Source organism: Gymnoscopelus microlampas (assembly GCF_963454915.1).
Source record: "Gymnoscopelus microlampas genome assembly, chromosome: 17".
Taxonomy (NCBI): Eukaryota; Metazoa; Chordata; class Actinopteri; order Myctophiformes; family Myctophidae; genus Gymnoscopelus; species Gymnoscopelus microlampas.
The window spans coordinates 20,306,299-20,319,774 of NC_139954.1; the positions used below are offsets into that span (position 1 = coordinate 20,306,299).

The following is a 13,476-nucleotide window of genomic DNA, read 5'->3' on the forward strand; positions in this document are numbered from 1 at the left end:
AATCGATAGCACAAGTAGTTTGAGAGCAAGAGAGAGAGGGAGAGAGAGAGAGAGAGAGAGAGAGAGAGAGAGAGAGAGAGAGAGAGAGACAATAACATCTTGCTACTTGTTTTCTCTGAGAACACCAGTTCTGTCCATGTGAGCATATAACCGCAGGACTGAAAGGCCCCCCAAGTATCTCTGCTGTGAACGCTCTGTGCACTGTGCCACAGGATGTAGGGGTTAAGGAAGAAGGAAGTCCTTCTTTCTCTAAGTAGGAAGGCCTTTTCCTTTCCTTTTATGCTCACAAAGACAAGAAGGGGCCGGGTCTGCCTCGCATCTCTCTAAAGAGTGTTCCGGAATCTGGGAATAGAGGTCAGCACGTGAGGAAAAAGAATGACCTCCATGACTTGATAGCACTGCACAATCATCATTTATATTTTCTTTTACTGAGAGGGTTAGGAAGGGTCAAATGTAGAGTAAGTGGTATTTATTTGAGGGGGGGGGGGGGGCGTTAAATGGCTTCTCTTTTAGCATGCTAACTTTCCAGGGAGATAAAAGCTCTAGTTTGATTTAGCTTGGAATATGACTCAAAAGTTTTTAATGTCAACATTGCTTTGTATTCAGTGTTAATACTACATGGTCCACATTCTCTTGTCACATGGCAGCACATGCCTGAGGCGTCTGTTTCAGATGTTGTGGGAGAAGCGTATTTACATTCTCTAGCATTCTAAACATGATGCTAGAGGGCATTCATGGCATCAGAAAGGGACGCCTGGGGCACTTGACCAAGTGGCTGTATTTATTTGAAGAATAGGGAATGAGAATGATTTGACTAAATTAATCCAAGTTATCCAAGGTAAGCATAGGAAAATGAAAACCATGACATACATAATGAAACTGCGAAGATATATCAAGGTGAATTCAACATTTCTGCTTCAATACAAAGGTTCATTAGAACATTCTCCACCATTTGTGAACTGTTTAAAGTTCCTATACTGCATGCATTAACTTCTCTGCAAGACACTACAGAGCATCAAATGATTGTGTGTCTCAGTCAGCTAACAAGAAACATTGTCATCATGACTTAAATTCCCATGCGCAAGACCACATTTAACACACACACACACACACACACACACACACACACACACACACACACACACACAGACACACACACACACACACGCACGCGCACGCGCACAAGCACACAAAAACGCACGCACGCACAGTCGTTCACACATGAACACACGCGGAAACATATACACAGGCTATTGTTTTTATGGAAGCATCTGGAATAAGAGTTTGTAAGTTACACAATGAAACATTACCAGCTCCTGTCTTGCAGGGTGACTCAATAACCCCATTGGGGACTATAGATGTTCTTTCAGAGCACAGAAAAATAACAACTGTTAATTTAGATCAAGTTTTACACTCTCAGAACACTCAAGGTTTTACAGTGTTGCTGCGTGTGTGTGTGTGTGTGTGTGTGTGTGTGTGTGTGTGTGTGTGTGTGTGTGTGTGTGTGTGTGTGTGTGTGTGTGTGTGTGTGTGTGTGTGTGTGTGTGTGTGTGTGTGTGTGTGTGTGTGTGTGTGTGTTTTTATTCATGAACCACAATGGGCTTCATGTGATAAAACAAATCTACATCTACCTATAGTTTCAACAATACAGTAAGTGTGAGAAAGAGATGAAAAAGCCAGATTGCTGGAAGTCTGTTAAAGAATTCCTCCCCTCTCCCATTCACATTAGCAAGCTGAAACACAACCTACTATTATTGTAGATGTCTTGATAGCTATGCTAATGTACAATGCTGTTCTCTCTAATTGTTCTCCATTGTTCTATCTTATCAGGCCTTATCTCCTACTGCCATCACGTCACATCACTGCCATTTCAATCTAAGGCGGGGCTGTAACCTATAGACATCGCTGCTCTGGGCCATGGCCTTTGATACAGTACAGATGACAAAACAGCTATTGGATACACACCAGTATGAGTTAAAAAATGCCTGAATCTGCCCCCATACCGGCTCCGCTCTGCACTGCCAGATTAGCTGGACAATGTGGTGTATGTCTCTACTTTCAGCCATAATCATGTGACTGACCTAGTTTGTTTCCTTCCTAAATTTATCTGATGAGGCTCTCTGGACAGCGTCAATAGAATTACAGCCAAATGAACAATTCTCATTGTCCTGTAAGTCGACAGAGCAAAACCTGCAGCAGCAACATGAAAGGGCAACATAGGAGGAGATGAATAAAGCATCTGTTCTTCCAGGAAAGAGGTATAAAGCTCTAGTCATGAATACGTGAACGTTTTCAGGTCCTGTAAATTACAGTCAAGCCCAACTCACATGACATGGTGGGATACCGCACCAGAGATCTGTTATCTCTATTAAGTCTTCCTCTGAGCCTATAGTATCATAACAGCCTCGGGCTATACTGCACTGCACTGTATAATTCTGAGTGTTCATTTAACTTGGATAGCGTAAAGATGGACCTGTGACTCAGGTGCGATAAAGTGTGATAAAGCTGCATGTTAAATTAAGTCTATTTCATAATGTCATGGGTCATGCGCTACATAGAGAAGCGTGGGGCACAGAGACAGTTGAACATCTCTGTCATGGTCAATGAGCTGGGATGAGAAGGGGGGCAGTGCTTATACCACATGCTGGCAAAACCATCAATCAGCTAACTCTGAATGGGCCCCAAGATGTAGCACATGTTTTTCTCATTTAAACTACATCATGTGTGCACGTGCCTTCAGAGCATGCTTACACCCACACACACACACGCACACACACACACGCACGCACACACGCACGCACGCACGCACGCACGCACGCACGCACGCACGCACGCACGCACGCACGCACGCACGCACGCACGCACGCACACACGCACGCACGCACGCACGCACGCACTGTTTAGAACGATAATGTTCGGTAGATGAGAGGGATTGGTGGTGGTGAGTGAGGATTAAGGAGACTTTCAGAGGGGGCGTTGTCAGGGAGGAAGTCAGAGGGTCCCCCTAAGGACCACCGCACCTCACCGCTCTCATCCGCTGCTTAACCTAAACACCTCAGACTACAGCCTTAACCCATGTGCTCACTTTCTCCAGGCTGACCCTCTGAACTTGGTGGTTTGATATGCGAGTCTGTGTGAGTGTCAGGTATGCTGTGTCTGTTTATGACTACATTGTGAGTAACAAAAAGGGGGGCATATGGTGGCACAGAGATTAGGTTCCTGCACAGCACCACGGACACGGTTTGAATCCTCTGCGGTGCATCCAGCTTGGCTAGGTGCCAAGCACAAACAGAATTGTCCATGTTCATGGGAGGGAAGCCAGGTGGGAAAGGTGATCTCTGACACTGCATTAGACACTCCTACAGGTTGGTCAGGGTGTCGGTTCAGCAGGGAGAGGGACTAGGTCGGATAGCGTGATTCTCCACATGCATGTAGTTCTGATGATTCTCCATCTGGAGATTCTTATGTATCGGAGGAGACACTTGTGTATCTATCCTCCATCCCACATGACCAGCTCAGCTATAGGGGTTACAGTAACAGCGACAGGGACTATATGTGTGGAGAACATTTTTAAGGTTTGGGAACCACTACTCTAGATTACATCTGCTCATCTGCATGGGCTGCATATAGGTAAATTACCTGTATATCTTCTCTGGAACACTCGTTCTTGTGGAAAGATTCAACAGACTGTCTCTCTCAATCCAGACTAAACTGATTCTATTCAGTCAGCGTTGAGTAGATCTTTATTTGATTTGAATGGATTTTTATAGAAACAACTGTGACTTAAAGCAGCTCTGAAAATAATTAGAAACAGCAGGGATCTCCTTCCATTCCACAGCTAATGTCTTATGGGATATGACAGATACTAGATAGGGCCTGAATATACACAGATGACGAAAGAAAAAGGGAAAATCATCTTAAAGGCTTTCACACTTTTCCGTCCATGACAAGTTATAACAAGTTTATACCAAAACAAGTAAAAATGGATGGGTCGGTTATGAGAACGTAGATAGACACAGCCATGCTGTTAACTGTTTATCTGAACACCCATTTCTAAGTGTGTATTTATTTTATAAGACAACATCAGGGAGTTTCACATAACATTCAGCACGCCAGTCTGACAGTCACAGAGAGAGAGAGAAAGAGAGAGATAGAGAGAGAGAGAGAGAGAGAGAGAGAGAGAGGGAGCGAGATAAAGAATAGAGCGAAAGAGATGTAGAGAGAGAATAATATTTGTATAGCAAAAAGAAATGGCGCATGACAAATGTAGATTTTGATTGTTGCCATGGCGATGGTCTGGGCTTAGGAGATGGGACATAACATTTGCAGACTTTCCCTGTATTGACCAGTACAAGGAACTGTCAAATGCACTTTCACACAAATGCATACTGATAACTTAGCTAACACAAAGCTTCATCTCTCTCTCACAGACACACACGCACACACAGGCGTGCGCGCATACACATAGTACATAGACGTACACATACACAATCACAAACCATACACACACTCAGGCCCATACACAGACACACCCAGACACTATTAAACACATACACAGACACATGCAGACACACAGTCTCAGACGCACGTATACAGAATAAACACAGACATAAAAGCATGTCCTTTAAGGCCGTCACAAATAACAATGTAATCCAGCATTCACACCCTACAGAAACGCTCAAAGATAAACACTGTTTTTATGGCCTCATAAATAGCAATAAACCTCACACCTTTTATTTTATTTTTTTTCTTGTCCTGTACTTACAGCAGCACGCATCAATGACAGATTCGCGGATCTACAAAACTGACATGGCAGAGCAGGTGAAGGAAGTAAGCAGTGAACTACACACCACCCCATACTGGGACTAAAGGGAAACTATGTCCTATGGACCTTTTTTTACCTTTTTTTTTAAATAACAGCAACATCAGGGACATAAATCTAATGATGTCATCAGTCAGGCTGAAGCAGGGCGAAGGGGGCGGAGTATGTCAACGAGGAGAGAGTGAGACTAATAGATTTGGTAAGGGGTATCTTCACTGGCTGACCCACATTCCTGAACCCCCCCCCCCCCCACACACACACACACACACCTCACAGGGGGTCCTGTTGTGTCAGACACACATATCTGTTACACCCTCATTCACTCCAAATGGCGAGTGACATTTATAATCCCCCTGATTCACTCAAAATGGTGAGTGACATTTATAATTCCCACCTATATACTGTATTTTACCGTTAAAGTGTCAGCTACTGTATAATTTGCGTGTCCGCTATAACACACTGACCCCGGGTCAGTAACTGTGCTGGAGGAATAAAGTCTGCTGTCAGGCTGATTTCCTGAAATGGTTGATCTACTGGAGAATGTAATACCATGGGACAAATGAATCCTGTTGGCGTAAGAACAAAAAGGTGGAGAGTCAGGTTGAGATGCCCTCATGGTGATCCTCGATCCACTCCAGGGAAGGGAGAGAAGTTCAACTGTGTTTAACCATGGTGTACTCCTCTCACATGCAGTCCAAGAGCGAGAGAGTGCACAGACATCCAAATAACATTTCACCAGGTGAAGGCAGGTGAAGGTTAAAAATATAATAGTACTTAAAGAAAAGGTGGAATATCTGTACACTGTGTTTTTATGTGTGTTATGTATTAAGTATGACCGAAATGGACTTGATCAGTACATCTACCTGATGAAAGTTGTACTGAATAAATTCCACATTGGGAGACCCCCCCCACCACCACCACACACAAACACACACCCACACCACACCACACACAGGCACAGTGGGAAGTACATGCACCACTCTTTAAGAATTCGAATTACCTTGCCCACCCAAGAGTTGTTATCAAAATACAGACAAGACAATCACAACTCATGTTTACAATGACAGGTGTCAGAGGTCAGGTTGGTCAGTGATATAGGGATAGGGTCAGCTGTTGTCTCTGTGAGGGGTGTGGGAGGAGTATGGGGTCAAGATGCTCATGCCAGGGCCAAACTAGCCTCAGGATAGTCTACCCGCTGTAGGCTGCAGGACAGGCTGTTGACACAGCAGAGTGGCTTTATCAGCATTCTTATCTGTCAAGAGGCAATAGACATAAACACAAACACAAACACAAACACAGACACACACACACACACAGACACACACACACACACACACACACACACACACACACACACACACACACACACACACACACACACACACACACACACACACACACACACACACACACACACACACACACACACACACCTCACTCTCTCTGTCTCTCTGTGTGTGTCTCTCTCTCACTCCATGGAATGTGCTAATGATTAATCTATCCATTATCCCCCTCCTCTTTCTCCCTCCACACAGTAAAATCCTGTAAAATCGAGAGTGTAAAATAGTTCTAATGGACCATTTGGGTACATTTTTACGCTCTTAAACACGTTCTGTTAAATTAACTCAAATTTTACTGCAGGGAATGGAGGTGACTCACTCTAGCAGACTGAATGACCGCCAAGGGAGAAGAACTTAATGCTGTTGATATTATTATATAATCACTGGAGAGAATGGTATTCTCCCAGCAGTAAACGGAAAAAATTAAGACATTGGGCACAAAATCCTAAACTGAATCTTAACTTTTAGGGTTTTTCTCCCCTTTTGTTTGTCTTCTTCTTTTTGAACTCCATCATTTAAGAGCCATGTAGGAGGAGGGCAGAGCAAACTCACATCATGTTCCCACTACAATGCTTCTCAAGTCAGTTTGCCCCATTCCTGAATCCTGAATGTTATCACATCGTGTGTGTGTGTGTGTGTGTGTGTGTGTGTGTGTGTGTGTGTGTGTGTGTGTGTGTGTGTGTGTGTGTGTGTGTGTGTGTGTGTGTGTGTGTGTGTGTGTGTGTGTGTGTGTGTGTGTGTGTGTTATGATTGCACAAGTATGCAGTTTAGTCTATGGCAGTGGGTGAGTGTTTACTATGTTGGTTAGCCCAGTGGTTCTCAAACTTTTTCATGTCAAGGACACCTTTTTTTTCATAGATTAATAATTCTATAACTGTCTAGGTGGGGAGATAATAGTGGAGAGAGATAATCACTTTCATTCTGCATCCATTGTTTTTTAAGTGGATCCAGGATAAAAATTCTTACACATTGTCTAAGTTCTAATATTGAAATTGAACATTTTCAAGGACCCACTTGAGAACCGCCTGCACTGATTGCATGGGAGACCAAACAGGAGACTCCGCCACTGGGTGAAGGTCACTTCCTTCTCAATGTGGAGACAGGGAGGAGATAAAGAACCTGCGGAGCCTTAACTGGACGTCTGCCAGTATGCTGATCTCTATCACCGGACTCCCATTAATTTAAATGCAGGTCACGACAACAAGAAGGAGTAGAGATCACATTGAAAAAAGAAAGCAAATTATTCTTGGCACTACTATTAACCTTTACAGTAAAATACAGAGTGTCAATTCAACTCTGAGAGGGTAAAAATGTACCCGTTAAGTTAACCATGTGAACCCTAACGTGGCTATTCTGGGTCAAACATTCAGCGAGAATTTTACTGTGTAATTGTGTACTGTATGAGGGCAACTTTTCACATCACAAACTTCCTGTTGTGGAGCTACGCACAGCTCCAGTGATTGGACTGGAATATGCAAAATCCCAATAGCAGATCCAGAATGTTGAAATCTTCTGATTCATGTGGCTAAGTTTTCGCTTGTGTGACAAAGTCGTTTAAGCTAATGGTCCCACACTACCTCACCCCTCCACCCACACAACTCTGTTCTTCTCTCTCTCTCTCTAGGGGGTAGCCTGTCCAGATGTCCTACGTCCTGTGGTCCTGTGCTTCCAAGCCCACACGTTGGAGAAACACTGGTTCTGAGCTTCGTTTAACCTGATATCTCTGCTCTCCTACGCTGGTTCCTGAGTAGAAATGCAGCCTTAGACATGGGGTCATTCCTATGTCCCCAGGGTCCTAGGGTTGGGGTTGGGGTTGAGGTTAGTGTTGGGGAGGGAGTTAGGGTTGGGGTTGTGGTTTGGGTTATGGTTGGATTTGGGGTTAGGGTTAACATAGGGCTGAGGGAACATATATAGACACGATTCCTAAAGCCCAATTTATACTTTGTCGTATGACAGAGCATTAATTAGCCATTAGAGATATACTGATTATAATAACTTTATTTATGTCTAGCTATGGTATGGTATGATATGGATTTATTTGAGCAAACAATTGAGAAAAACTCATCACCACAAGAAGTAGCCCACCCAGAGGATAGCAGGTGACAGCATAATTACACGCTTATTCCCAACATGGTCCTCCGAAGTACTGCAAGACAAGACAATGTTGCAAAAAACACAATAACATAAGAGGACTGTGAATAAAGATAGCTCTTCTTCAGGCAGAGAAGGGTGTGTGATTGCTAATAGGTTGCATGAAGACCCAACAGCAAGAGAGAGCAACTGGATTCTTGGCAAAAACGTATAGTGAAATCCATCTTACTGCTTGGTTAATAACACATATTTTTTGTCATGTAGGCTGCATGTGAGTTTTCCATCAGGGAAAACAATTGTTCTGACATCTTTACTCGGGGATATTGTTGTGCTGACCTCAAACTGCTACTATCCATAGTTTTCCACAACTGCTTCATGTGTGGGACAGTGTACCCAGATGCTAATATGATGTATTGGACTATGGCCTTCATCAAAGCCATTCAGCAGGAGCCAAACAGCAGGAGCCAAACACTTGCGAGTTCAATCTCACAATAGTGATTCTAGTAGAGTGAATGCAGCATCTGCACAAGCTCTCCAAGCATTTTTCAAATCTCATGGGAGAGTCATACAAAACGTGTTTTTCTCCTATCATCCCCTTTCGACGGGCCTTTTTCAACTATTTCCCTCCACTGTTGTTCATGATTGAACAGTTTTGTGTATCTTCTACTTTTAAGCAAACTGTTGGCAGATTTGAGTCAGAGGAGTAGTGCCTTCCCAACCATTAAGACCTCTATCTCCTCTGGCTGTTCCCAATGATTTCTCACTAAATCAGTGGCCTAAATGGAGTTGACAGGACAGACCTTTAACATGGCATGCAGCCTAATTGCTTTAATACTCAAGTGCAACTACTGGCATTATTTACAGAGCAACGCAGGGGCTTGTCCTTTCCTCTAAACTCTCCACTCATCCTCACAGCAGAGGAAGGAGATCCAAACATTGCTGATTGAAAGCACAGCTGGAATAATTCGTCCCATCACACAGTGTACTTTACAGAATGTTGATGAGAAAGCTGTTCCATCTCATCTGATTATGTCCAACATAATTTCCACCATCATCAAACAACTATTTTGCTTTGTGAACTAAGGATCCATTTAGCTACAGCACACAGTAAAATCCTATTAATTTAAGTATGGGAGGATACAAATATTACAGGTCCACCTGGTCACATATGTTCACTCTCTGAGTTACAAATGGTTAAATTAACACTGCAGATTTGACTGTAATGACAGAAGAGTTGAATTTCATATGACTGATTGTGAGATAGTCTGGGGGGAAAGGGTCTAGTGAGCAGGTTGGAGGCAGACTCTGGACAACATAATTCAGTGCTAAGGTGAAATTAAGCAGAGATCAACAAAAATAATAAATCAATACAATCTAGAGCAACTGCACACCACTGCAAGTATATGAACTCTCAGTGATGATCATTAATTAATCTGCTCAAAACAACAGAGCTTGACCTGCACCTTCGATGACAGAAATCAACTGCTTCTATGCACACTCAATTATGATCAGAAATAAATGAGCCATGCTGTTCACATCAGGGGTGTCCAGATGACTCAATAACTAGAAGAGCATAAGTCACTCATGTATTTAACAAATACATTGAAAAGAGACTCTACTGAATCATCACAGCCTGAATTAAATTATACAAAATGCACAGAAAACAAGCTCCCCAGACTCAGTATAATGATGACATTATTTATGACGTCATTATTCTTAAGGGTAAAATGGGTTTAATAAGTGTACAGTATGCTTTCCAAGAGGTAGCATGAATGGGAAATTGAGTGACAAGCAATTTACTTAAAATACTCTGTAACAACACAATAAAATTAAATATCAACTATGTATGTCATTCTTTCAGAGAATTCACAAGTAGTTGTTGACAAAATATCCCTAAATCAAACTGGGATAGTTTGTGATATGCATATTACGGTGATGTATGAAAAAACTGTTGGAAAAGGAAAGAAATGTTACACAGATGACAAGTGGTAAGCTAACCATCTGTGTCACACTGACTACCATTATTTAGTGCTTTCCCTCAAATGTGTAACAGTTGGTGAGAGGCCAGTACTGTTAAAAATCCTGCATGGCCAAAAGCAAAGACAGACAGTGATACGTAGATAAAAGGCACAAAGATTTAAGAGTTAAAGGTGAAAAGTCAACAGTAGGTATTAGGCCTAGATGTGTCTGATGGAACTGGGATGAGTGGGGGGTGCAGACAACCATCTGTAACCGGCAACAAGCCTTCTGATAGAGAAAGGATTGAATGATTCTGTATGTTTCTATTCCAAACAGAATCATGAATGGAAGGTTATCATAATTGATGGGAGTAAACATTTAAAAAATGTCCGCAGTGGACTGTTTTGTATCTGTCTCTATCAGTCTATCACACACACACACACACACACAGACACACAGACACACAGACACACACACACACACACACACACACACACACACACACACACACACACACACACACACACACACACACACACACACTGATGGGAACATTGGATTAACATTCATTCCATATCTCCTTAACCATAGACAATCTAACCTTTTCCCATGCATGCAACCACAGAAAAATCTGATTGAGGACACCAATTTTGCACACAATTAGACATGTGTCCCCAATCATCTGGTTTGATGTCCAAATTGTCCCAATTCCCAAAATGTGGCCTGTCAGGTCAGGAAGACAGGAAGACAGGAAGACAGGAACACACACACACACACACACACACACACACACACACACACACACACACACACACACACACACACACTAACCTCAACAAAATCACTCTGCCCCACCCTCTATCTCGAAATTTCTCTCTTCACCAGAAGAGGAGTCTTGAGAGTTAGATTGTCACTGTACAGTGAATCACAGAGTAACCAACACAAGCCTGTCCTATATATATAAAAATATATAAAAAAATCACAAAAGAAATACAGAGCCCATGCACACCGTTTCGGTCACATTAGTTACAAAATGTTTCCCATAAAATATGACATTGTTAAAGTAGGCTATTTCAATTAATATTTTTGGCATAGTGTTCAATATTGGAATGCACACTATAGCCCAATTATGAACTAAAAATCTGAAACATTTGTAGTTTTTAACAATTCTACACAACTGAATTTTCTTTTAGCCAGATGCCTCACTCTGGCACTCTAGCAGAGAGCAAAGCACAAGGGGAATGGGGATGCGCGCGTTTCAATGAATCCAGCTACCGCTTTATCTATCGCAATGTCCTCTACCTCTATAACGGCACAAAAACAATTGAATTGAACTCACCTCGGCTCGTGACAGGTCTACGGTTGAGGACAGAGCCGCCAGTAGAAACACAGTGCAGGTCGGTAACATCATAGTGGCAGCTATTAGGGAGCAATGAAATCTAGTCGCTACTGTGCAGAATGCCTCCAAATAAAGCACCTGTTGAACGCGTCTTCTCCGTTTGCTTCAAGTAAAACACAGGTTATCATCAGAGCACCAGCAGCACGTTTGGCTGCATCTTTGCCCGAGACGATGTGAGGTTGTGATCAATGCAACTTGCTCTTGTTTCTTGTCCACCACACCCCCCTTTGAAACGACCACCCTCACCCATGCGAACAGACACAACCCTGTTTTTTGCAAACACTTTGACTTTTCTCGGTAAGGAGAGGGACTGCTCGTAATCTTTAAGGCAGTTTTGCACAGTATTTGATGTAATTTTGATGCGCGTTGTACCTGTGGCTTATACTTTCCTGCCAGGGAACAGCGCATCTCTCCCCCAGCGCGCCTATACAACTAGCCTGCCAGCGGTGACCCGTTAGAAACTGGATTTTGTTTGGCACTGTGAGAGACAGTAAGTAAAGCACTTTTATTCTTAAATCTAATCGTTTAAAATCTATTTTAATATTGTTATTTTCACATTGTAAGCAGCAGACTCGATCGTCTAGCCTAGTCGTCCATGCAAACAGTATAGACATTACAGCAGGGTGCTATAATGAAAGAAAGGAGGCTCTGACTCTTAACCCACTGCAAAGCCTTTACAATTAATTATCGAGTGTTAAACATTAATAGGCTCATTCACATTTACTGTTTTATGAAAACAATTACTATTTCCCCTTGCTTTCAACTATCACAGACTCAGTGTGGTGGAAAGTAACTAAGTACATGTACTCAAGTACTGTAGCCTACTTGAGTACAATTTTTAGGTACTTTTACTTTATTGGAGTATTTCCAATTTTCAATACTTTTACTTCTACTCCATTATATCTCAGAGGCAAATATTGTACTTGTACTCCCCTACAATTATTAGAACATTTTAGTTATAATTACTTTGTAGATTTTGATTATTATTACAAAACATACAGTAGCCTAGGCCTAACCATTCAGCCTTATAGGCCTACATTTCGGTCATTTGAAAATAGCCAATCTACAAGCTCACTATGCGTCTCGATGGGATGTATTGTGAGCTTGTAGATCTGCTATTTTCAAACGATTTTTATATATTTGAAAAGTTGTGAAATGGGACATTCTGCATAATGAGTACTTTCTACTTTTGGTACTTTAAGTACATTTTCATACCAATACTTTTGTACTTTTACTGAAGTAAATTTTGTATTCCGGACTTGTACTTGTAACAGAGTATTTCTACATTGCAATATTGTTACTTTTACTCAAGTAAAACGTTTGAGTACTTTTTCCACCTCTGCACAGACTGGGTCTTACCCTATCGGTTAATTTAGACTTTCAACAGTTCATCAATAACACACACATGGTCTGATAACCAATTATTGTTAATTCATTGTAATGTAACGGTCTGTTTCAGGTTTGCGCTACCCGGTAGACATGCTTTAGACCTGTCTCTGCATCAAGGAATTATTACAGCGGCGTAGGAATGAAGTTTGAAGTCCGGCTGAGTGGAGTCATGCAATCACAGCACAATTTGAGGCAAGCCGCTTATGAATGTCAAGGCCTAGTTAAACGGTGATTATAGCCTAATGAATTACAACTTGATTTATTGTGTGGGGGAATTAACGCTGTCACTTTCATTCGTTATCTTCAGGTGTCTGCTTTTCTGCCTCTTCGTGGCCATCCTCGCTTCAGGAGTGCACGCAGTAAGTTTATGTCTCATATTATTTTCACCATTACAGTAGGCTACTGTTTGTATTCACTTGCGATGTGTTGACTAGGCTATTAAGCCATTGAAGCAACGTTTCAACACAGCAGTGCCC

General features: G+C 42.2%; 2 protein-coding genes across 2 annotated transcripts in view; one reads left to right on the plus strand and one right to left on the minus strand.

The window, feature by feature from the left end:
* The window catches only part of col4a1 (collagen, type IV, alpha 1), a 55,900-nt gene extending 44,105 nt beyond the window's left edge, over positions 1-11,795 (minus strand). Inside the window, exon 1 of the mRNA XM_084083943.1 lies at positions 11,552-11,795. Coding sequence (XP_083940069.1) covers positions 11,552-11,623 — 72 coding nt within the window. The 5' untranslated portion in view covers positions 11,624-11,795. The remainder of the gene's footprint in view (positions 1-11,551) is intronic.
* Positions 11,796-11,898: 103 nt separating this feature from the next.
* The window catches only part of col4a2 (collagen, type IV, alpha 2), a 69,715-nt gene continuing 68,137 nt past the window's right edge, over positions 11,899-13,476 (plus strand). Inside the window, exons 1-3 of the mRNA XM_084083942.1 lie at positions 11,899-12,101; positions 13,071-13,192; positions 13,308-13,359. Of these exons, the coding sequence (XP_083940068.1) occupies positions 13,140-13,192; positions 13,308-13,359 (105 nt within the window). The 5' untranslated portion in view covers positions 11,899-12,101; positions 13,071-13,139. The remainder of the gene's footprint in view (positions 12,102-13,070; positions 13,193-13,307; positions 13,360-13,476) is intronic.